The sequence below is a fragment of the Sorex fumeus genome, unplaced genomic scaffold, assembly GCF_029834395.1.
Source record: "Sorex fumeus unplaced genomic scaffold, SorFum_2.1 ptg000098l, whole genome shotgun sequence".
NCBI lineage: Eukaryota > Metazoa > Chordata > Mammalia > Eulipotyphla > Soricidae > Sorex > Sorex fumeus.
This window is the reverse complement of record NW_026606155.1, coordinates 50,228,990-50,254,994: the sequence shown is the minus strand read 5'-3', so window position 1 is coordinate 50,254,994 and position 26,005 is coordinate 50,228,990. Positions and strand designations below refer to the sequence as shown.

Below are 26,005 nucleotides of genomic sequence, written 5' to 3'. Positions count from 1 at the left end.
ACTATTATTACTATTGTTATTATTATTGGATTTTTGAGCCACATGGAGCATTGTTCAGGAGTTATCCTGGCTCTGCACTCAGGAATTACTCCTGTCAGTACCAGGGGACCATGTTTTCTGGGTTTTGAACCTGGACTGGCTATGTGCAAGGCAAATACTGTACGTCTTTATATTATTGCTCCAGCCCCTATTTTCAAAATTTTATTTAAATTTTTTCTTTTGGTTTTGGGGCTACACTCAGTGATGATCAGAGGTTACTTCTGACTCTCTACTCATAAATTACTCCTGGTGGTGCTCAGGGAACCATATGATAGGATACCAGAAATTGACCCTGGGTTGACTGTGTGCTAGGCAAACAGCCTACCTGCTATACTGTTTCTGTTGGCTCGCTGCTGATTGCTTTTTTAAAAAAAGTATTATATTTTGTGAAACTTAGAAATAATTAATGAATTTCTACTTATGGCATTTTAGTGCTGATTTTATACTGTCACTGTCCTCCCATTGTTCACCGATTTGCTCGAGCGGGCCCAGTAATGTTGTGAGACTTGTTACTGTGTTTGGCATATCGAATACATCATGGGTAGCTTGCCAGGGTCTGCTGTGTGGGCGAGATACTCTCGGTAGCTTGCCGGGCTCTCCAAGAGGGGCAGAGGAATTGAACTCGGGTCGGCCACGTGGGTCGCATGCAAGGCAAAGGCCCTACTCGCTGTGCTATCGCTCCAGCCGCTACTAGCAAAATGAAATTTAAAAGAGGTAAACTTGTTTATAATTTTTATTTTCAAACAGATCATATATTGCATAATCATAAAAACATAAATGTGTTTGGCTGTAAGCATTAGCTGAGAAACATTTTGAATGCAAAGGGTTAAAATTTTACCTTTTGGATGAGAGAGATAGTACCGCAGTTTAGGGTGAGATAGTACCGCAGTTTAGGGTGTTTGCCTTGAATGTAGCTGATCTGGGTTTGTTTGATTCAGTCCAGTACATAGGGTCCTCTGAGCACTGCCAGGAGTGATCTCTGAGCACCACCAGGTGTGCCCCAAGCCTCACTCTTACCCCAAAAACAAAGAACCCCCAAATATCTCAGAAATATACATATATGCACGCATATACATATTAATTTCTTTATGTATATAAAACATTTCCTATGCATTTGGCACAGTTTACTTCGATTAGTCTTTTGTTATGTTTTCCCCCTTAACATTTCAATTTTCTGTCTTGTGTGTGTGTGTTGAGGGGCTGATTTGGGCCACAACCACCTATGCTTAGGACTTACTCCTGGCTTTATGTTCAGGTATCATTGCTGGTGGTTCTCTGGGAACCATATAGGGTACAGGTGATTGACACAGGGTCAATCAGATGTACTATCTCTCTGGACCTTCTTTTGGTCTTTTATTAGTTTCTACTTATGTAGAAGTTATGTTTATTTCCTTTTATGTTTTTTTCAGCTTTTTAAATTTTTTTTCTGGGTCACACTTGGTGATGATCTGGGGTTATTCCTGGCTTGTACACTCAGGAATCATCCCTCATAATGCTCAGGGGAAACATATGGGCCTCCGGGAATCAAAACCGGGTTGGTCGCGTGTAAGGCAAATACCCTACCTGCTGTGCTATCGCTCCAGCCTCCTCGGCTTTTTTAAAAAAAAAATACTTATTTTTGTTTTGGGGCCGTACTGTATGGTGATTAGGGCTGACTCCTGGCTCTCTGCTCAGGAATCACTGCTGAAGGGGCTCTGGAGACCATATGAGGCACCAGGGATTGAACCCAGGTTGGTCATGTGCAAGGCAAGGCACCTTGCATTATCTCCAGTCCTCTACAAACTTTTTTTTAATTCTCCTTTCCTTTTCTTTTTCCTTTTCATTGGGACCACACCAATCATGCTTGGGGTCTGAGACCAGTTTTGGGAATGCTGGACTTGATAGTGCTGGCATGACATGTCTTATTGCTGGAATCCAGCAGTGCTCAAGGAGCCACTAGGGTCAGACCAGGTGGTACTCAGAATATAGTTTCATGCTGAGGATTGAAGTCAGTGCCTCGAGTGTGCTAAACAGACTTTGATTACTTGAGCTGGCTCTTTAGACCTCCTACCCTATTTTGTTGTTCTAATGGTCAAAGACTTAACATAGTTGGTATTGATGATGGGACATTTAAATGTGGTGATTGCACACACTTAGTCATGGCACTGTTGATCCCAGGTCTCTTTGCCCATGTTGGGTGGTACTGGGGATTGGATGTGTGGCCTCATGTGTGGAAGGCAGGCACTGGCACTGGCGCTGTCTAGCCTCCATTTTTCTCCTTTTTTTCTTTCTTTGCAGTGCAGAGAATTGAACCCAGAATCTCATAACAAGTTTTGCCTTTTTTTAAACAAAAGTTTTATGCTTTTTCTCTTTCTTTGGCGGGTGTGGGAGTCACATCCAGCAATGCTCAAGAGTTGCTCCTGGCTCTGCACACATAAATTACTCCTGGTGATGCTCAGGGGACCATATGGGATGCCAGGGATCAAATCCCAGTTGGCTGCATGCTGAGCAAATGCCCTTCCTGCTGTACTATTTCTCTGGCCTGAAAAGTTTTATACTTTTCTGTGATTCCTTCTTTATTTCTCTATCTCTGTGTAAACAGTTATATGTTGAATTTAATATCTAAAATTAAGAATAATACTTTCAAGTGATTCTGTTTTGGAAAGACAACTTAAAAGTAATTTAATTTTTCAGAACTTTTGAGCACGCTGTTCTAGCTGCAGGAACAGATTTCCGATCCGACAGACTATGGGAAATGTATATAAACTGGGAAAATGAACAGGGAAACCTGAGAGAAGTTACAGCTATATATGATCGCATCCTTGGTATTCCAACACAGCTGTATAGTCATCATTTTCAGAGGTAGGTGGAAAGTCAGATTTGTAAATTGTTTAAGTACTTAATTTAGGGCATTCAGCTTTAAGTTTTGTAATTTTAAGCTTTTGAAATGTCATGTAAAATTCTTTCAGTTTACAAAAACTATATTGTTGTAAACAAGAGTATAGTTTACAATTTACATATAGCTTTTCACATTCTTTTTAGAGCTAATAAAATGTTAAGGACTTTTGCTGCTTTTTAAACAGAAAGTTCTGGTTCACTAATAAAATGCTAAGGAATTTTGCTGGTTTTTAAACAGAAGGTTCTGGTTCTCCTTACCCATTTTAGAGGAAATAGCTGATCTCTATTGAAGGTATTTCAGAACAGTGAAAGAATGAGAAAATGGAATTTAGTTATTGTTTTTGGTAATTATATAATATCACAATATGCTGATTTAAAATTAAATGATTTACAAGAAGTGGGGGGATTATAGTTTTTTTGTGGAATTTTGGGGCTTTGGGCCACTGATGTGGGTGTTCAGCTGCTTGTCCTTGGAGTGACCCTTGTGGGTACTCGGGGAAGACCAGATAAGATACATATGAGCATCTAAACCTTTGTACTGTTTCTCCCACCTTTGCTTGTTTTTTGCTTTTCTGTACCTGGTGGTGCTCAGGGACTACTCCCGACTCAGTGCTCAGGGTTTGTTCCCAGTGGTTCTTGGACCATGCTTGGCAGTGCTTGGGGGATCATGTGGTGTTGTGTGCTGGGCAAATATGTTAGCCTGCATACTATTTGGCCTCTAACAGTTTTGAGAGTTTTCAAAGTATGCTGCTTATTTCAAGCTGCATTTATAAGATCTGCCAGAATATATGTAAAAATCGATTAGAACAAAATGTAGTCTAATTTTTGGTAATACTAGCCTGTAGAGAGAAGTAAGAAGTGGGAGGAACCCTTAAAGAAAATCAAGGAACCTTTAAGATTTGGAGGAAGACCATGAAAATGGCAACTAAAATCCAAGGGAGTAGAAGGTTCTAAAAGAAAGTACTGAAGACATTGTTATAATAGAGACTGTATGTTGAAATAAGTGTTATAATGGAGACTGTACGTTGAAATAAATGTTCATTTGATTTTGCATGTAAGTGGTAGTTGGTTACTTTAATGAGGGGAGTTTGACATTGTGTTTGCTGCAAGTATTTTGGTTTCAAGTAATTAGCTGGGGAGGGAACTGCAAACTTTGGTTGATTTTTTTAATAGGTAACTTATAGTTGAATTACTATAGTTAATTTTGTCTTGGTTTTGTGCTATACTTGGTTGTGCTAAGGTGTTACTCCTGGTTCTTTGCTCAGGGATTAGTCCTAGCAGTACTGGGCGACCATATGTGTGCTGGGAAGGGACTGAGTGAGTGCAAGGCCTTAGCTGCTGCACTCTCTTCCCCTTTTATAGTTAATTTTATAGTGGTTTTGCAAGATGGGTATTGTTTGTTATAAGTGAGAAAAGTTGGATTTAGAGATAAAAAACACAGCTTTTTGTTTTGTTTTGTTTTTATTTTATTTTGTTTTTATTTAAGTGATACTTGGCATTGCTCAAGGTTTACTCCTGACTCTATACTCAGAGATCACTTCTGGTGGTGAGTGGGAAGCTTAATGGGATGCCAGGGATCAAACCTGGGTCATCTGTCCTGCAGGGCAAATGCCTTACCAGTGTGTTTGTTTTGTTTTGTTTTGGGACCATACCCACCTGTGCTCAGGGCTTATTACTCCTGACTCTTTGTTCAGGGATTACTCTTGATGGTGCTTGGAGATGAATGTGGGTGCTGGGCATCTGTCTTACTACAGAAAGGAGAAAGGGAATAGTTTCATGCTTCTTCGAACTGAAGTTCTCTGTGGTAGAAATCTTAACATGAACTCTGAAATGAGGCTTCCTGTATAAATAATATATTTTATTGTCTTTCTGTAGATTTAAAGAACATGTACAGAATAACTTGCCTAGAGATCTTTTAACTGGTGAGCAATTTATTCAGTTACGAAGGGAATTAGCTTCTGTCAATGGACATAGTGGTGATGATGGTCCTCCTGGTGATGATCTGCCATCGGGGATTGAAGATATAACTGATCCAGCAAAGGTAACCAGACTCAATAAAATACCATGCTGTATATTAGGAACTAGACTTTCTGTCCTTTGACTTTGTATATGTAAAGATTTAAGGCAGATAATCTGCTTTTTTATGTAACATTTGATGATAATTTAGAAAGGATGTTTTGCCGAGGCTGTGATCTAATTATGTGTTTATAGTGTGGGCCACACGTGGGGCATATTTCAAGTGTTTGAGGTCATTCCTGGTGGTATGCAAGGGACTTAACCCAGCACCAGCATGCAAAGCATCTCAGACAGATAGGTGCGCGCGTGCGCACGCGCAGCACACACGCATGCACACACACGAACACCGCATACACACACATCTCTAGTCCCTAGCTCCCGTAGCACAGAGCTGGAATAAGCTCCAGAGAATCACCAAGAATGCTCACAATACCAAAATAGAACAAAAGTAAATACACAGTAGTACAAGAAAAATAATATATGAATGAAGGAATTCTTAGAGAATTCTATTTTGCATATTAGTTTGATTAATTGCACTGTGCTCATACTTAAGTTTACAACTCTAAGACCACTATGTGCAAATAATGCATAAGCGTAAGCGATATTATTTAAGAACTTCAGAATCTGAGTTTTTTGATATATTTTTTTTCTTTCCCTTTCCAAGCTAATAACGGAGATAGAAAACATGAGACATAGAATCATTGAAATTCATCAGGAAATGTTTAATTATAATGAACATGAAGTTAGTAAAAGGTGGACATTTGAAGAAGGTGTAAGTTTTTTGCTTTGTATAGTCTACTTTTGCTTATTTAATACCTTGAATATTTGTCTCATTGCTGCCATAATATTTTCCATCATTAGTTTAATAATTTGCAGTGCTACATTTTTAGGTGTTTTTGTTTGTTTTTGTTTTCGGGCCATACCCAGAGGTGCTCAAGGCTTCCTCCTGGCTTTGCACAGGGATCACTTCTGGTGGGGCTCCATATGGGGTGCATATTAAACAAAACAAATGACTTGGTTTTATTACTACTTACTTAAATTTTAAGATTCACCTGTTCCTTATTATAAATGACTTGTTACATTTTACTGGTAAATATTTTAGGTGTGTGCTAAAATGAATTTTATTCCTGTTGTGTTTTGTAATTTGACACCTTTATTGAGTTTTTCATGTTTAGCTCTCACCCTTTCTATTCCCTTATATGTCCATTCCACCCCACCATCCCACCTCTGAAGTACCACTGTTCTAGTTCCTTTTTTTATTGTCTTTCCAGTTCTGAACTTTCATGTGAACATTCATGATACGATATTTTATATCTAGATAGTAAAATGAGTTTTTATGGATGAATATGCAGTGTAATCATCACAGTCATAAGTTACAGAAACTGTTCTGTTACTCCATAAGGTCACGTTGGCCCCTTTTCTGTGAGTAACCCCATTACTCCTAGCCCTTGTTTTATTTATTTATTTAAAATATGTACTTAGGCCATATCCAGTGGTGCTCAGAACTTACTCCTTTCAGAGCTGAGGGAGCCATAGTGCGGAGCCAGTAGTAAGCCCTGAGCACTGCTGAGTGTGGACCAAAAACCTCCCCATCTCCCAATTTTTTGTTGTTGTTATTACTCTAGTCAAGACATATTTTCATATTAACATTTAGAAATCCATTTTTAATGGGTTTACTTTCATTGTCATGGCATACTTTTTTTTAAAACAGATTAAAAGACCTTATTTTCATGTGAAACCACTTGAAAAGGCACAACTAAAAAACTGGAAAGAATACTTAGAATTTGAAATTGAAAATGGAACTCATGAACGAGTAGTGATTCTCTTTGAAAGATGTGTCATATCATGTGCTCTCTATGAGGAGTTTTGGATTAAGGTAAGAAAATGCTCATGCTCTGTGACTTTAACATATTATAAACATTATCTAGTGACTAACCTATTTTGTACTTCTGTGAATGTTGTTCATATAACTATATCTGTTGCATTAGGAGATGGTCTGCTTGCAACCAGATTTGACTGCTGCATATGCCAACCTCGTTGCCTCTCTTCGTCCTTCCTTACAGAAACTAGTCTAGTGGTTCAATAAAGGTGCTGAATGGGTTTAAAAATAGAATTTTATCGTTCTGTCACAAATTTGATAATTTGTTCAACTGTAAATTATTCAGTATTTCCTCTGTTTCTGTATGTAGTATGCCAAGTACATGGAAAATCATAGCATTGAAGGAGTGAGGCATGTCTTCAGCAGAGCTTGTACTATTCATCTCCCAAAGAAACCCATGGTGCATATGCTTTGGGCAGCTTTTGAGGAGCAGCAGGGTAAGAATGAGGACATTCTTTGAGTACATTCTTTGTTGTACAATGAGTACAACATTTCAGTTGTACTTTGGGATTTTAAGGATAAAATTACAGGAATTTAGTTCTGGGCAGTGATGTAAATCAAAGGTTGGAGGGCCTGAAAGATAGTACAGAGTTAAGTTACTTGCCTTGCATGTCATTGACCTGAGTTCAGTCTATTTGAATTGGTTATTGAAGGACGCTAGTGTTGAAGATACTGTGGCACTTTGGTTTGCCTAATTTATTAGATTTACAAGAAATTTACTTATTATTAAGCAGACTAGAGAACACAGGATAACTTACACCAAAGTGTCCCTTATGATCTGTAGAGTACCACCAAGAGTCATTCCTGAGCACAGAGCCAGGAGTAACCCCTGAGCATTGCTGGGTGTGCCCCCCGCTCCCCCCCCCAAAAAAAAAAAAACCCACAGATGTTGATAAACGTTCTATGACTTTCAAGATAGTAAATGTTTTATGATTTTTTGGGGTCATATTTCTCTTGGGGCCTAGTGGTCTTATTTCCAACAACTCTGCTCATAGTATTCTTAAATGCTATCATAAACAATACATAAACGAATGATCCTGATGATTTTTTTGTTTTGTAAAGAGACAGAATTGGATGTGGCTTATGTGATACTAAAGGATATTTCAGAGCATTAAAAAAAAAGCATTAATATTTAATTACTACTTCTAGGTAATATTAATGAGGCCAGAAATATCCTGAGAACATTTGAAGAATGTGTTCTAGGATTGGCAATGGTTCGTTTGAGAAGAGTAAGTTTAGAACGACGGCATGGAAATATGGAGGAAGCTGAACATTTGCTTCAGGATGCCATTAAGAATGCCAAATCAAATAATGAGTCATCATTTTATGCTATCAAACTAGCTCGCCATCTTTTTAAAATACAAAAGAACTTTCCAAAATCAAGAAAGGTGCTTTTGGAAGCAATTGAAAGAGACAAAGTATGTATCTATGTATATTAGAAAACTGTCATAAAAAACCATGGTCATTTGTATTTGTATTTTGGCAACTATGATGAAATACTTGGTCTGTATGTAATGCATTACTAAATGAAGACAACAGTCCCTCTAAACTGATGTTGCCATTCTTTTTTAAAAAATTCCATACAATAAATTAAAAGGTGGTGAAAATGCAGATTCTTGGATTAGAAAGTATTGAACAGCATTCATCAACATTTCTACATCTGAAACTGGTCCCTGGACTGGTGATTGAAGGGCATAGTGTTGAATGAAGATCCTGTGACACTTTATGTTCACCTCATTTATTAGATTTAGAACAAATTCACTGGTTATTAAACAGAATAGCAAGCCCAGGATAACAGAACAAAATGACAGTTGCCTACAATTAATTGTAGCAAATGTGCCTGTGAGATTCCTCTCCTTTCTTAAAACGTTTTCATTTTATCCATTGAGTAAAGGAAGCTTCTAGACGTTTTTCCTTTGACATGTTTAATGCTAGTTCTCCTGCAGATTTAGACTTGTAGCAGTTTGCTTCCAGCTTTAAGGTGATGATATCCAGTTATGCGAATAACTGTTGAGGACTGGAGAGATAATTTTTTGTTTTACTTCATATTTGTCATGGTACATCAAACCTCATGAAGCTGAAGATACTGCATGGAGTTTTAATAACGGTATCTAACAAACTGTAATTCAAGATGTAGCTCCAGTGATATCCTTGGTTTTCAGTGTCTTTTCGTACTCAGATATGTCCTAAAAATTTTAACATGAATTACATTTTAACACAGCTTTATTTAGTTTTTCATATTGAGGCACAAAAATTAAAGCATTTAAAATAATATGATCTAGGGGGCTGGAGCGGTAGCACAGCGGGTAGGGCGTTTGCCTTGCACGCGGCCGACCTGGGTTCAATTCCCAGCATCCCATATGGTCCCCTGAGCACCGCCAGGAGTAACTTCTAAGTGCAGAGCCAGGAGTAACCTCTGAGCATCACTGGGTGTGACCCAAAAACCAAAAAATAAATAAATAAATAAAATAATATGATCTAATAAAATATTAAAAAATACAAATACTTTTATTTACACAGGAGAACACAAAGTTATACCTCAATTTACTGGAAATGGAATATAGTGGTGACCTCAGACAAAATGAAGAAAACATCATTAATTGTTTTGACAAAGCTATACATGGGTCATTACCTATTAAAATGAGAATTACATTTTCTCAAAGAAAAGTGGAATTTCTTGAAGATTTTGGTTCAGATGTTAATAAGTAAGATTTTAATTATTTTTTATCTATTTGAATAGTGAAGTGAGCATTGATAATTCTCTCCGGGAGTTTGATGATCAATACAAACTAAAACAGTTAAACTTTAAAATGCATGGGGTTGGAGAGATACTACAGGATAAGGCAGGTACCTTGTATTCAGCCAACCATGTTTTAGTCCCTGGTACCACATAAGGTTTCCGAGCACATCTAGAAGTTGTCCCTAAGCACAGAGTCAGTAGGCCCTGAGCACAGCTGGGTGAAGCCCAAAAACAAAAGTTTTTCTAGGTTACTGTTTCCCTCAGATTTTGGTGTAAATTAGGCTTTGTAAATGGATACATGCTTAACAGGAAAATGATTTTTCTTTTCAAAACTTTCACACTGGGATATGGCTTAGTTAGCAGTAGAAAACATCCCTAGAATATGAGACCTGAAACAAAAGGAAATTTTAAAAAATATAGGGAAACTTTTTAAAAAATTTTGATTCAGTGGTGGCTTAAAAAAGTTAGGCAGCAGTAATCTCATAAAAAAAGGAAATGGGCCCCAGTATTACATCCTAAAATACAGAAACATTTATGCAGACTACAAAAGATGGAGTTGATCAAGAAGAGGGATGCTCTGTATCTCCAGTTGGAGGGAATAATTGCGGTTCCTTGAATTATATCTAAGTACGTTTATGCAGGCTAGAGCAATAGCTCAGCCGGTAGGGCATTTGCCTTGCACACGGTCGACCCGGGTTCTATTCCTTCGTCCCTCTCAAAGAGCCCAGCAAGCTACCAAGAGTATCCTGCTCATACATCAGAGGATGGCAAGCTCCCTGTGGTATATTTGATATGCCAAAAACAGTAACAAGTCTCACAATGGAGATGTTACTGGTGCTCACTCGAGCAAATCGATGAAAAAATGGGATGACAGTGCTACATTTATGTGTACTACATAAAGCTGAAAATTGAAGGCAGTAGAGCATATACTCTTACGAGATTTGGGAAAAGTTCCATTTTAAAATTTAAATATGCATAACAGAAGAGTACGAATGTTAGACTGGAAAGATAGTATAGAGGATAAGTACTTACATTGCATGCAGCCAGCCTAGGTTAGGTTCTCAGCAGCACCAATGATCTGAATACCACCCACAGTGATTCCTCAGTGTAAAGCCAGGAATAAACCCTGAGCACACCCAGATATGCCCCCTCTGGAAAAAAAAAAATTGTTACATTGCTTCCATTACAGTTTTCTCTGGTTTTTCTAAGGAAATACTCCACATCTCTGATTTTCTAATTTAGAGTGATTTCATTGACCCTGCAGTTGATAAAATAACTTTTATGGTCTGTTTATAGTGTGTATGTGTTTTTGATGATTACCATCTGTTTATTATCTAATGAAAGAGTATAGATTTGACTATTTGCGTGTTGGAGGAGGCACCTTGGGGTTCAACAATCACACCTGACTCAGTGCTGCTGGCTGCCCTGTGGTGCTGGGGATTCAACCTGTTCTCCTGCATACAGAGCATGAACTCAGCTTATATGTCTGCTCCATAAGGTTACTTAACTATTGTAGTAATGAGATAATAACCTACTTCAAGTTTCTTGGTTTTGGTTACTTTGTGTGTTGTATTTTCACTGATAAAAGTACACAAAACATGTTGAACATGTAATACTGTAGTTTAGCTCAGTAGTTATGGTGCTCAGAGAAAATGCAGTATATGAGGTACACAGTAAGTTAAGAAAGCTGTGACTTCTGGATGAGAATGGATTATACAAGTCTCTTGGTAGTCTCTTATACACTTGTGTAACGGACCCTTCATAATACAATTATTATTGAATTCTTGATAAATGAGAATATACTTATGGAAGCAAGTTAAACTTACAAGAATACTTATGGAAGCAAGTTAAACTTTCAAGAAAATCTGCTTGATTAATGAGTTTTCTAAATGTGGGAGTGAGTGTGATCTTAATTTTGCTGTGCTTTAAATGCCAGACAGAGTTCAGTGCACAGTTAACACTGAAACTTAGTTTTGGCTAAAATTAAATCACATTTTAATTTGGCAGTAATAAGACAAATGGTGACTTACCACAAAGATGTCATTTAGGCAGTGTGTAGGGCCCTTGCCTGGTATGCAGCTGACCTGGTTTCAATCCCCAGCACCTCATACGGCCCCTGAAATCTTGAGGAGTGATTACTGAGCACAGCTAGATATGACCCCCAAACAAAAACAGAAACAAAAAGAGATGTCATTTTGACTGCTACAAAAATAGTTATGGAGGGCTTAGTATCTGCTCTAAGTAAGACTGTTAGACTCGATCTATTTTTGCTTGGTGTGGTGCTTGGAATCGAAACCAGGGACTTAAATATGCGAGTCATGTGTCTGCCTCTAAGCCATATTCCCAGCTTTCAGATGATTGTGGTTGAAATTTTAGTAAGGAATGATATGAAAAATAAGTTGGTCACTTAGGAAATTTTTTGTGGTACATTAAGTTGAAGAATATTAATATTTAAGTCAGCCATATAAAGTTGTACTGTTACTTGCTTTTTGTGTATTTGTTTTCATATTTTTCCTGATTTCTCGTCACCTAAATCCATAAGGTGACAGACTTGAAAATAATTAGTTCATTTAAAAGTGTTGGATATTTATATGCATTTGAAATTGATGGTATTAATAGTTTTATAGGATATTTTATTGGTTATTTTGTGTTGAGTATTACTGTTAGTGACTTTTGGGGGAAGAGAGTTGGATCATACCCAGCCATGTTCAGAGACCAATACTTACTCTGTGCCTGGAGTTGCCTGGGAATCTGTGGGATTGGTTAGATCAAAACTCGCACCTGTCTTGTGATCATTTAGATAGCGTCTTAGGCTTCCCCGATATGTTAGAAGTTATAACCATAGGTAGATCTTAGCAAACATTCTTATCCCTGGGCAGTGGTAGAAAAGAGAAGAGGCACTTTCCAGTAGCATGGTTGAAGATCCTGGAATCACAATTTTTTTGCGTGTATGTTTATCTTTAATCATTGTTCATGTTGTGTACTATTGTATTTGCTCAAGTTTGTATCCCAGTAGCCCCCATTTGAACCACAGAACCAGACTGAGACAACACAGCATTTATGTCCTGTATCACTGTCATCCCGTTGGCCGTCGAATTATTTGAGTGGGCACCAGTAACGTCTCTATTCCTCCCAGAACTGAGATTTTAGCAGCCTCTCCTTACTCATCTTTCCCAGTGATAGGAGGCTCTTTCAGGGTCAGGGGAATGAGACCTGTTATCGTTAATGTTTTGGCTTATCAGATACACCACGGGGAGTGTGCCAGGTTCTGCCCCTGCGGGCGGGATACTCTCGGTAGCTTGCTGGGCTCTCTGAGAGGCATATATATATAATTTCTCTCTATGATTTGTTGCCTACTAATACATATCCTAAAGGAAATTAAAAAAAAGGTAGTTGAATACAGGTTTTCCTGCTTTGTAGCTTGTTTTTAAAAATGGGGGAAGGGAGGCTACAAAGATAGTCTAATAGGTAGTGTTTGCCTTGCATACACTGACCTGGACTTGTTCCTTAGTGCCCTGAGCCCTGCAAGGAGTGATCCCTGATGTAGAGCCAGGAGTAAGCCCTAACCATTAGGATGTGTCCCCAACAACCCTCCCCCCTAAAAAAACAAACAACTACTGGACATTGCAACATATAGATCAAAAAAATAACTTAGAAACTAAAGGGAATTTTTTTTTTTTTTACTTTTCTCAGGCTTCTGAATGCTTATGATGAACACCAAACACTTCTCAAAGAACAGGATTCTTTAAAAAGAAAAGCAGAAAATGGGTATGTAACTTCTTGCTGAATTAGAAACCGTATTTAAAAAAACATTTGAATGTAGAGATGCTTTTAAAGATAAAATATTTTTAAATGTTACCTTTTTGTACACAGGTGACATTCAACTATTTATTAAGGTACTTCTCTGTGAGTTTTGAAAGTTTTCAATTTTTATTTAGCTCAGAAGAACCAGAGGAAAAGAAAGTACACACAGAAGATACTTCATCATCTACACAGATGATTGATGGTGATTTACAGGCAAATCAAGCTGCATATAATTATAGTGCCTGGTACCAAGTGAGTTCATATAATGTAATTTTTATTATATTATTAGAAGTGTAAGGTAGTCCTTTCCCCCTTTTTTATTGTATTGTTTTGGTGCTAGAACTACTCCTGGATTAGGTTTATTCCTGGTGGTGCTTGGGATGCATGTAGTGCTGTGGATGGAATATGGGCCTCACATTTGTTTTTTATTTTTTGGCTTTTTTGGTGTCATACCCAGCAATGCTCAGGGGTTTCTCCTGGCTCTGAACTCAGGAATTAGTCCTGGCACTGCTGGGGGACCATATGGGATGCCTGAACCTGGGTTGGTTACATGCAAGGCCCTCCCCACCGTACAGCCCTAAGGGCCTCACATTCTTCAGACTATATTGCTATATTTTATACTTCACTCTTTGACTTTTATCACTGAGAATACCTACTTTCCTAGTTTGTGTGATATTGAGCATCAAATTCAGGGCCTCGCACATGCAAGGCAAGTGCTCTTAGTAATCATGGCCCATGTATTATTTTCTCAAATGTTTTATAGGCAAGGGAGGTAACTCAAATGTTAAAGCACATGCCTAGAACACGTGAAGCCAAATGTTATCCTTCAGCACTACATTGGCCGTCAAGCACTACTAGGGTAGTCCTAGTGGCCCAGCACAGCTTAGTATTACCCCTGTCTAGAAAAATTTAATTGTATTTTCATATATGTAACTCATAGCTATAGTGTGCTAAATGTTTTTTTTTTCTTTCAGTACAATTACCAGAACCCTTGGAATTATGGACAGTATTATCCCCCCCCTCCAACCTGATGGAAAAATGTAAATATCAGAAGGAATGTGAAAGTAGGAATTTATTTTTTTTAATGAGGGATGTAAACATGACATGAGTTTGTTGTATTTGATAGCTTGTCTTCCACTTTTGTGTAACATGATTTGTTTGTAATAGCAAAAATGTCACTTAGTAGTTTATCATCATACGGTTTCCTACCATTTATGGAATTTACTTTCTATTGGAGAACTATTTTTTTGATTTTTCATAAGTGGTCTACATTTATTTTGCAGTTGCAAGTTTTGTAGCCTTAGGGTAGGAAAAAAACTTACTGCAAATCATGTCAGTGTAGTTCAAGATTCTGAAACATAAGGGCTGTTAAAGATTTACCTCTCTTAAAACTTTTTTAAAACCTTCATTGACAAGCTTTTGCCCGAGTGTTTAAATTATCCTGTGAATATGGATCTGGGATACATGGTTGTTAAAACACTGTGTCTTGGAATAGAGATTATAAAGGAAAATGGAATGTTTGCATCCCTTTAAAAAATCATATCAAAAGTATGTGGTTTCTGGAAACTTTGTATTTACAACATTCATGTAAAACTTGTGAGTAAACTTTCGTTTTGGTCAAACTGATCATCCACATTTTTGTAATAAAACTGAAGACTCACCCAGTAATTGTTTGGATTTATTTGAAGGGGTGGGAATCAAATAATTTTATATTCATTATCTTTATTATTTTATATTCATACTTGGAAGTGTATCTTTCCTGATTTTAGCTATTCTTGCCAAAAATTCTTAGTTTGCTGTGCTTTGAGCTATAAGGGAGTGTTTATCTTAAAAGATTGTAATAGGAGTGTTCCTGCATTCCGGTTGTTATTCTGTGAATTACTCCCTAGTTTGGTGGAGTCTTAGTCTTGGTTAATGTTATCAGAATGTTAATATATTACACCAAACAAATCAAGACATTAGATATATTTTTATTGAGCCTTGTAGTTTACAACATGAGGTAAAAGAGCAGTTTTTCTTAACCAACATTTTACATAGCTGTAGTAAAATATTTTAGACTAAAGGAATTTTTAAGGGACTTTCTTAAAAGTTGGGGATCAAGAAAACAAGTTCTAACTGCTTGAATTCTCCAGTTTTTCTTAAAATAGTAACCAACTAATTAGTTACATCAACTTTGTCAAGGCTTGCTTTATTGTTGCTTATACCTGTGGATCTGAAGCACTCCAATTTCAGTCAATATCCACTAATTCCACTTCAAAAATGAGTTTCGCATTTGGTGGAATTCTGTTGAGGTTGTTAAGGTATATTCACTCCCAGTTACCTTAGTTACAAAATATAGTAACTCCAGAGGGAAGGATCTGTCAGCTCAAATACTGTCCCTGTCACTGTCCTCCCATTGTTCATCGATTTGCTAGAACCTAGAACGGGCCCAGTAACATCTCTATTGTGACAATTGTTACTGTGTTTGGCATACTGAATACCTCATGGGTAGCTTGCTCAGGCTTTGCTGTGTGGATGAGATACTCTAGGTAGCTTGCCAGACTCTCTGAGAGGGGCAGAGGAATCGAACTGTCAGCTGCATGCAAGGCCCTACCCGCAAGCTGATAAACATCCCTTAGGGGTAGTAGTCTACTTACCATACTAACACTCAGGTTCCTCAGAGATGAATTTTAAAACCTACAGTTAGGTCTTGAAGAATCTGGATATTGAAAAACAGTATATAACAGCTTAAGTCTATCAGGAGGAACTGATACAGGGGTATCTAAATCCAAGGGATACAGGTTTGGACAGAATTCCTATCTTGAAGATGATCTTGATAGCATCTTTCATATCTTTATATGATCTTAGTGTTTCTTTAATTGTTAAGTAAAAAAGGATACTTTGCATCAGGTTGTCCTTTCTTTCCGTAAGCCCATTCTGGTTCAATTTCTAGTCGAGCCTTTTCTCCTTTACTCATAGTCAACAGTGCTTCATCCCACTTTTAAAGGCAAGAACATGAAATTGAAGTGAATGGTATTTTGAGAAACAATGACATGCAAAACAAGAGGGACAGGATCATATTCATATACACAAAAGTTAGTCTCATTACATTCTCTTTTTTTTGCTATTTGAGTCACACCTGGCCACGCACAGGGGTAACTCCTGGCTCTACACTCAGGAGTTACTCCTGGTGGTGCTCGGGACCATATGGGATGCTGGGAATCAAACCCGGGTTGACCATGTACAAGGCAAACGTCCTACCCGCTGTGCTCCAGCCCCCTCTCATTACATTCTAAGGGATTTTTTTTTGACTTAAGTTTCTTTTTTAAATGAAAAAAGAAAAGCCATATTAAAGTTTTTAATATAATACTCAAGCAAAAGTACATTTGTAAACAAGCCATGATTACAAGACAGTAGCACTGTCAAATACTTTTTCAGCAGTTAAGACAAGCTTCTGAATTTAGTATTTGTTCTTTTGCAGAAGGTAGAACTACTCTCAGAATTGAGTTTTTTGTGTTAGTAGCTAAACTGGTTTTTTTTTTTTATTATTATTTTGGCTTTTTGAGCGATACCTGGCAGGCCGGGGCCTAGTCCTGCCCTAGTGCTTAGGAATAATAACCCCTGTTGGTGCCAAGGATTCGCACCAGTTGGTTGACTTCTTGTACTGTACAAGTCTACCTTCTGTTCTGTATCTTTCCAGCCCCCAAATTGAGATCTTTAAGCCAGCTGGCTAAGATCACTTAAGTTCTAATGCAAGGATGTAATGTTGATTAGAACTTTGAAAACTAGTAATAGAAATGGGGAGGGAAAGTTTAACCACATTTCCTTGTTTGGGGGCTACATTTTACAGTTCTGGATGTCTCTAGTTCCTGTGCAATGGTTGGGGTTATTCAGTGGTGCTAGCCTTGAAGCCATACATGGTCTCATATTTAGTGGCTACACTTAGCTTAGAGCTCGAAGGATCATGCAATGCTGCAGGAAAGCAGGTCTCTTAATTGCAAAGCATGCGCTCATTATCGATCTATCCATCTCTCTGGCCCTAACTTTCTAGAAATAGGCTCCTTACTCAGAGAACTTAACCTGTGTCATATAAGCTAGCAATGATAGGGATCAGCTTATTAAGACTTCAAATATTTTTTTTATCATACCTTTAATCCTAACTTTTGTGGGGTCAGGGTTTTTTTTTTTTTGAGCTACCTCTGGTGGTGCTCAGGGCTCACTGTTGGTAGTACTCTGGGAACCATTTTCTGGTACCAGAATGAAACCCATGTTATACCATCTCCGGTCCTCATACTAATTTTTAATGGCACCATAACACACATAACATAAGTTGCATGCGCCAAAATAACTACTGACTCACTCCATTCTCTACTTACTCCTCTGATAACTTTGCCTATTCCAACTTTAAAACTTAGAGGCTTGGCATTTTTCTTCTTCTTTGAACCTGTAAAACAGATTTCCTTAAAATTAACAGTGAAATTAAGTTCATGGGAAGCAGTGTTTTAAGACTTAAAACTGATTTGAATGTTTAACATACTATGCATCTGATGAGGAGTTAAGTTTAAAACCCAGCTGATTTACTAAGAAAATTCCAGATATAAAAATAATTATGGTCTAACTAGAAGGGGGAAGACCTTTATAGAAAACAGAACACTAAAATGAGTGAAAAATTCTGGTGTATCATAGCCTAACTTTGAGACTAAGTTTTATTCTTTTCCTTTCCAGTGACTAAGGTCTTATTTCCCCTTAATGAAGTGAAGATCTCTTGAAAGTGAATCATAGGTGTAAAAGACAATCGAGAAGCAGGTGTTTGCCAGACCTTACCATGTAAATATTTTGCAAAGTAAAAAAAGATAAAATTATAACCAGGCTTACTTGTCTGGATATTAGTATCAAAAACAGTTCCATCTTGTAGTGTTCCTGTATACCAGCAATGAACAACATCTCCCTTTTTGGGAAAGTTGGTTTTATCTCCTTTTTTAAGAATAGATTTTGTGTATTTCGGTGGGCCCTAAAAAAAAAAAATAAGTTATTTTAGAAGAATGATGAGAATACATATACAGCCAACTGAGATCTAAGTCAGACTAGAGTTCCTTAGACTGGTAACATGATTTTTTGTTCTGGGGCCAGAACCAAGTGCTGTCAGGGCTCCAAAGCATGTGCTCCAGAACTCTGAGCCCTGTCCCTGATAAACAAGTGACGTCTCTAATATACCTATGAACTAAGAATCACTATCTTGTCTGTGATGACAAAATTGGTAATTTATTATTAAATTTTAGATACACCCAGATTCTTTGAAAAAAACAACACTCTTGAAACACTGTTAGATTGTACTTCCAAGTTAAAAAATTTCTATTCATTGACATTAAAGTCATCAAGCATCTAACTCCAAGGCAGCCTTGGGACCTCTGACCTCACGCCATAAACAGGCTAGGGAGGTGGGGGGGAAGGGTAGTCAGAGTGAGAGACAGTAAAGACAGTAAAGCGGCTAAGATCCTTGCCTTGCATGCAGCTAAGTTGGTGATTCAATCTCCAGCACTGGAGCCCCACAAGGACTGATCCTAATAGTGAGGAGTAAGTCCTGAGCGATGCTGGATGTGACAAGATTTAAAAGACATGAAGGAAAGAGAACACATGCTTCTCCAGAGTGGAAAAAGCAGAAAAAGAGATACATTTTCAAGAGGAAACATAGGATCGAAAGAGCCCACATCACAGAGGGAAGGTCCACAATAAAGAATAGTGTGTCCTGGGGCTGGAGAGATAGCACAGCGGGTAGGGTGTTTGCACTCCATGGGGCCGACTGGGGTTCGATTCCCAGCATCCCATATGGTGCCCTGAGCACCGCCAGGAGTTATCCCTGTGCATTGCCAGCTGTGACCCAAAAAGCAAAAAAAAAAAAAAAAGTGTGTTCTTCCTGCCCCCCAATTAGGAAGTACATAAAGTGGTATACCCTGCAAGAAGTAGTAAGAATGGCAGGAAATAAGAGGAAATAAGACAGGAAAAACATGGAACATACAACAGGAATTTGGGTTTTTTACCTTCCGGTCATTTTTAGCAGTTAAGAGTTGTGTTTTGTTCTGTTTTGGTGGCCAGACCCAGCTGTACTCAGGATATATTTCTGGTTCTGAGCTTAGGGATTACTGCTCTGGGACTTTAGGTGATTCTGGGACCTGAACTTGGGTTGGTAGCCTATAAGGCTTCCCAGAACACTGCTGCATGTACTGTCCACTTGACTCCACAAAGTATCAGTGAAACAAGAAAATACACTTGGTAAATAGCAAGTATGAACTTATACCCAAACTGATTAATAATTTGATTTTTTTTAATGCTTCTCCACAAAGCATAACAGGGAAGGCAGATGGAAGCATTGGAGAAGAAGCTATGCGAGTGGTAATAGAATATAATTAAACTTAGGTAGACAGTTAAATAATGTTGGACAGTTTTAGTATTAAGAGGATGCAATCTGGGGCTGGAGTGATAACACAGAGGGTAGGGTGTCTTCCTTGCACGTGGCTGACTTGGGCTGGATTCCCAGCATCCCATATGGTCCCCCGAGCACTGCCAGGAGTAATTCCTGAGTACAGAGCCAGATGTAACCCCTGTGCATCACCAGGTGTGACCAAAAAACCAAAGAGGATGCAATATAATATGCTCACAAAACCTCTATATATGGTCTCTAGTCTTTTTAATTTTACCTGACTTTAATCTTTTGATATATTACTGCCATGTCATATTTCCCTTGTTGGCAATTGCATAATTATTACAACTTGTTATCTTAATCCTTGTCATTAATTGCTTAGTCTGTGTAACATCAAATATTAGTTGTGACATACCCCAAAACACTAACATGAACTTTTCAACCAACAAGGATAGTCTTGCTTTGCTCATTTATCTACAGTTCTTGGCAGGGGTTCGGGGAGAAGAGGAAGAGTTGTGCATGCCTACTAGTTCCGCCACTCTGGTGGTGCTCAGAGGACCACATACGTATGCTGGGGATCAAACTGAGGTGGCTGCATTCAAAGCAAGCTGCTTAACCTCTGTACTATCTGTCCGGTTCTAAGCATCTGTAATTCTTTATCTTAAATTATATTATCCACACAGACCTACATCCTGCACCTTCATCAACAGGCTATACTTCTAAGAAATAAAAAACTAATATTAGATTTTTATGAGTGCTACTCAGACTTATAGTAACGAGTGATCTTTGGTGCAAGACAGCAGAAGTGGCAAGAGTAATTCCATTAAGACTGTCTGTCCATTCGCAGAAAATCTTTAGAGCTTTAAACTAAAACATACAAGTTGGACTGGGAAAGGTGAGCCGTCTCTACGGATGAACCCATGCCATGCAGCCAAGCACGGACTATTTCTATCGCTAAGGACACCATGTACATTATAAAAAGCTAAACTTAGCACAAATGAGGTTTCCTTAAGTCCAACTTGGCTATAAAATCAAGACCTTAAAATAAATTTCAAAGCTTGTATCTGTCTGGCATAGATGCACTATAAAAGACAAAAGTAAAAGTACTGCATAAGAAAAATTAATTACAAAGCACTAAAAAAATTCTTTTTTCTCCCTTCTGATATCATATACTGTTTTTGTTTTGTTTTGGGGTCACACCTGGTGATACTCAGCGGATACTCCTGCTCTGCATTCAGGAATTACTCCTAGCAGTGCACAGGATACAATATAGGATACTTGGGACAGAACCTGGGTCTGACATATACAAGGCAAGTGCTCTATCTGTACTATCTTTTCTGCCCCTGTAACACAGTCTGAACCAGGGCTTAGTCCATAGAAAAAATGTAAGAGTAAATTATCAATTATCATGAGAAATTAGCACCATATAAAGCAAATCCTTTTTTCAAATTTAAACATATTCAGTAAATACACACACACACACACAAACCTCATCCAGAGTTTCTTCAGATTTGGTTTCTTTGGGTTTATCTTCATTTAGCTTCACATTTTTCACCTGCTCACACACTTTATTTATACTTTCAGTGCCCTTAAAACGCTGTAAGGAAAAATTTTGTTATTGTAACATTCGTTATTGTAACATGTTCAGGATAGCTAACACCTAAGAGAGCTACAAGATTTTGCAGCATCTTAATTATCTACATCATGAATAAAGGCTGTAACTTAAATGTAAGTGAATGGTAATTTACTAACAGCAACAACAAAAGAGTATTTAAACCAACAACTCAAACTATTTCACAATATAAAACTTCGAACAAGAACTATATGACCTTTAAAGAAGTAATTAACCTATAAGTAGCACTTGTATTCAGACAACTCTGTGGGGAGTGTGTGTGTGTGTGTGTGTGTGTGTGTGTGTGTGTGTGTGTGTGAGAGAGAGAGAGATTTCACAGTGAAGAAACATGGAGAATTTAAATCTGCTTTCCTAAAGGTTCATTCTAACTACCCCAACTTCATTAATGACTTAATTTACTAATGATAAGGAACTTACTTTGGATTATTAACTTTCAGTGCATTTAAGAATTTGTCTTAATTGCAGCTATCAGAAAATTAATTTTAAACAGTCTGCTTCATTTTAGAATACTAAAATGTCCTCATATTGCAAATTAGCTTTGCTAGTTATTACAGTTAAGAAAAACTGCTGTAGGAGCTGAAGCGGTAGTACAGTTGGTAGGGCATTTGCCTTTGATCCGCAGCATCCCATATACTCTCCTGAGCACTGCCAGGAGTAACCCCTGAGCACTGCTAGGGTATGAGACAAAACAAAAGCCAAAAAATTGCAGTAGAGAAACACTTCAACATAATTTCCAGATAAATACATGTACAAAATTTTTTTGAGAGTAAAATGTTATATTCTGATAATAAAATTTAGCAAGACTCACCTTACTTTCAAAAAGATGATTATACGCTGTAACCAAATGGTCCTTGTTAGCTGTCTTCGCCACATTTTTAATGTTTCCCAATAACTTGTGTTCTGCGAGAAACTATAAACAAAAAATGCTGGCTAGTCAAACTTTCTTGTGTATTAAGGGTTTCATAATTGAAAACAACTATTATGTTAGCAATTGTATTTTCAATAGTACTTGTAATGACATAAATTGAATAAATATATTTCAAAGCATTACGTATTTCTTCAAACAAAAAGATTTAAAGAGAATTTAAATAATTATTGTAAAAATTTGGACTATATTATATAGTGTACAGTGTACCCACAATGTTGCACTATTTTCCCAGCACAAAAGTCACAAAATTTTATTCAGCAGGCATCTGGGTCACTGAATAAAGCTGCTCTTGTTAGGATATTCCTCAGTCCTATTCCTAGGATTCTCTAGTCCTGTTGGGTATAGCATACCCCCAAAGACCCTATTTTTAATTTTTGTTTTTGAGTCATACCTGGCTGTCCTCAGGGATCACTCCTGGTGGGCTTGGGAGATCATATGTAGGGTGCTGGGAACTGAACCTGAGTATGCGGAATGCAAGGCAAGCACTGTATCTACTGTACTCTCCTGTGCCTAGAATTCATTCTTGGCAGATGGAAAGCACTGCTGTATTGTGCTGGGTATATATAGTGACTAAGTCTCCGGGCTATTGAATAGAACCATATGTGTTAAAATCTTAGCTGTATAATCTTATTAAATAAGGGAGCTTTCCTAAAGACTTGCTTATTAACAGCATCTGTATCAGGTGCTGCTATAAGACAAATTCAATTATTTAAATGCTTTTAGCATCGAGCCAGTAACAGTAACAACTCAAGGTTGTTTAATAAAATATTTAGTAACTCAAAGTACCAGAATTCCATTTTTCCGAATTAGACTTAAGTTGCAGATGGATAACTAATATATGTCTACTGAAAAAGCAAGTCATCAAAATCATTTTAACTTGGTTTACTCTTATAATAGATTTTAATAACTTTTAAAACTTTTACTATAACTTTATAGTAATAACTTTACTATACTGTAACTTTACTATACTATAACTTTATAGTAATAACTTTAATAACAAAACAGCTTTCCTTAGCTGTTTTTGTTACTTTCTAAGAATTATACTCTGAATCTTCTAACCTTTTGATAAAACAGTTTCTGTAACTATCACAATTGTATTTCACCCCTTGATTTTTCTCTCCTTTTAGAAAAATGTTCTAAATGATGAAGGCTATTTTGAGTAAGGAGAATTCATCAGTTGGCTTTGCATATCTGTGCATTTCTTAGCAAGACTCTAGAAAAACACCCAAACTGTAGACATTTTCTGTAGATATTCTTATAGTGATTGTCTGGAAAATATGCAAGAGATTAGTATGTTATTAAAATACATAATTATTCAAATCTCAAGAAACTCCACAAAACTAGTTTTATGATTCTACACAGGGATTATTTTGTATTGGAAGAATCTGGTGACTAGTTTTTCAAAGCATTAAATATTAATAGATTATCTGCTCTGAGAATGGGCAGTACAATGATTAGGGCATTTGCCTTGTATGTGGCCAACCCTGCCTGCCCATATGGTCTTCTGATGAGGCGTGATCCCTGAGTCAGGTGCCAGGAGTAAGCTCTGGGCACTGCCAGCATGGTCCCCGAACAAAACTAAACAAAATCATTTACTCTATTTTCAGTTGAAAATAAAAATGATTTTGGCTTAATAAAAACTTCACTATAAAATGCATTCAGTGAGCCATGGTCTTTCTCAAAGTACTGAGTAGTTCTTGATAATTTTTATTATTATCTTTTTATAACTTTTTATAATTTATAATCTGATGCCAGGCTAATTATACAGTGCTATGAAACTTGAATAATTACATTACACCTTCCCGACTCCTAATAATGTTAAGTTTATCGGTCCTCTCAAAAGTATCCAGTAACAAATATTCTAAACACTAGTCCGGATTTTAAATTACAGTCTGAGAAATCACGAACTTGTCGTTTCTGACAAGTAGGCTGTAAGACAAGCGACAAAGCTTAGAGTTGTTTAGCATCCCACCCCCCCACCCCCCCAGACTACAGACTAGTGGTTAATAATGGAGGCTAAGGCTGGAAAACAGATCCAGTATAAAGGATGCCAAATAGGTGTCTCCGTTTGTGTACCAGTATGGGCGATAACTGTACAGAGGAAGGCAGAGTAAAAAAGGTCATTTCTTTTCAAAGGAAAACGGCAATTTACGGTTCTTTAAAAATCACGTGCACTGGCACTTCGTGTTTACTGAGAAAAGCAAATCACAGGCACCACTGTCACAGAGATCTTCCTCTCTTTTTTCCTAAAGAGCTCTGCCATTCAAGCCCTGGTCCTCGTGTTTGACGCCACAGGCTTTTTTTCCACCCCCAGGCCTTTACCCTTCCGCAAGGTTCCCAAGCACCTTCCCATTGTGCCAGCGCGCCGGGGAGACAGAACAACCCCAGGGCCAGCAGGGCCGGCCCGAGGGCGGGACCGTGGCTCCGGGGAGCACGCGGGCAGCTCCGGCCTTGCAGGCCCCGGCCACGGGCAGTCGAGGGCGGGAGCTCGGAGGAATATGGAATGTACGGGTATCTCCGGGGGGGGAAAGGCGCCCCTCAACCGCACCAGCCCGGCCGCCCCGTTGCCTCTGGTACCGAATCTGAACCGTGGTCCTGGAGAAACTTGATAATGTCCTTCTTGGGTAGCTGCTCGCTGCGCAGTTGCTCCACGGTCCAGGATCGCTGCGGAACGGCAGTCGCCATCTTCCCCCGCTGCCTCAGCTAGACTGAGCCGGCCCGCTTCGGTCCCGGGGCGTGGCGTGGCGTGGCGTAGGCAATAAGTCCCGCCTTCGAGGGGGCGGGGTCACCGTGCCGCTCCACAGGATTGGGCGCAGTCCTTGAGTGACGTCAGTGTTGCGCCCTCAGGAATACTGGATTTGTTTAGTTCCGGGTAAGAAACTGACTGGCCTGGCCTTGGTGGCTTGCTGTAGGGTGCCAGACCCCAGGCTATCATCTCTTAATTGGAACCCAATGAGGCAACCTCTCAAGCTAGTAATATTTACAGACCAGGTCTCCATTTGCTTATTACCGAAGGCTGTTTTGACTTTAAAGAAAACAAGGAAGGACTTAAGGGCGGGAAATTTACTATAGGCATTTGCCTTGCCTGCGGTTGATTCTGGTTAGATCAGCAGCACTGCAGGGAATGGCTCTGAACACTGCTGAGTGTTACCCAGAAACAGAGAATTCAGACATTTAATTTTCTTTTCTGTACCCAAAAAATTCGGCCCCGAATCTGTCCCGTTCGATTTATCAGATCATAAAATGAAAATAGACCTTCCTACCTCCTCTAAATGTGAGAACCGAAAGAAAATTAAGAAACTTCATTGAGATAGCGCTTGCTGATTTATACTTAAAACTACTTTGTGATGTATGTATACTTTTTCTTAACACACAAAAATATTAAATTAAAACGATTTAATGTATGAGGAAATTACACGACTGCTCAAAGTCATATCGTTTAGAGTAGTGGAGAAATCTGTCATTTTACCCAAATTAGCAGTGGAACACTATCGTTGGATTGCCTACTACTGTGTTTCATTTATGAAGATTGAATGCTGGGGCACCACAACAGAGTACCTTATTTTTCATTTCATATTTTCCAAAGATTAACGGGAACAAATCATTCAATTTCCTTTTAACAATAAGATTAGATAATGGAGTCAGAGAGATCAACACGCTAAAGCTGAGTCTGAAGAAACGCAGAATTCGAT

At 38.2% G+C, this 26,005-nt stretch overlaps 2 protein-coding genes and 1 non-coding gene across 8 annotated transcripts in view; 2 read left to right on the top strand and 1 right to left on the bottom strand.

Moving 5' to 3' along the window:
- PRPF39 (pre-mRNA processing factor 39) overlaps positions 1–15,010 on the top strand; it is a 34,054-nt gene extending 19,044 nt beyond the window's left edge. For 5 of the 6 annotated variants that reach the window (XM_056134116.1, XM_056134120.1, XM_056134118.1 and 2 more), the window contains 10 exons: positions 2,713–2,880; positions 4,792–4,957; positions 5,597–5,704; positions 6,644–6,808; positions 7,122–7,248; positions 7,961–8,229; positions 9,332–9,516; positions 13,245–13,319; positions 13,490–13,607; positions 14,330–15,010. In XM_056134116.1, coding sequence (XP_055990091.1) covers positions 2,713–2,880; positions 4,792–4,957; positions 5,597–5,704; positions 6,644–6,808; positions 7,122–7,248; positions 7,961–8,229; positions 9,332–9,516; positions 13,245–13,319; positions 13,490–13,607; positions 14,330–14,386 — 1,438 coding nt within the window. In that variant the 3' untranslated portion in view covers positions 14,387–15,010. Of the gene's footprint in view, positions 1–2,712; positions 2,881–4,791; positions 4,958–5,596; positions 5,705–6,643; positions 6,809–7,121; positions 7,249–7,960; positions 8,230–9,331; positions 9,517–13,244; positions 13,320–13,424; positions 13,608–14,329 lie in introns of those variants that run through there. The other variant, XM_056134117.1, reaches the window with a different exon arrangement.
- On the top strand, positions 8,292–8,372 carry LOC130042260 (small nucleolar RNA SNORD127). Its single transcript, XR_008795193.1, has one exon. It is a non-coding gene; the product is annotated as a small nucleolar RNA SNORD127 (small nucleolar RNA).
- Positions 15,011–15,309: 299 nt separating the features above from the next.
- FKBP3 (FKBP prolyl isomerase 3) lies at positions 15,310–25,043 on the bottom strand. Its single transcript, XM_056134010.1, has 7 exons — positions 24,891–25,043; positions 22,194–22,295; positions 21,242–21,349; positions 18,210–18,345; positions 17,711–17,778; positions 16,235–16,332; positions 15,310–15,638 (listed from the first exon to the last, which is right to left on the bottom strand). Exons 1-7 carry the CDS (start codon positions 24,996–24,998, stop codon positions 15,584–15,586), a joined length of 675 nt encoding a protein of 224 aa, XP_055989985.1. The 5' UTR covers positions 24,999–25,043; the 3' UTR covers positions 15,310–15,583.
- Positions 25,044–26,005: the final 962 nt, after the last annotated feature.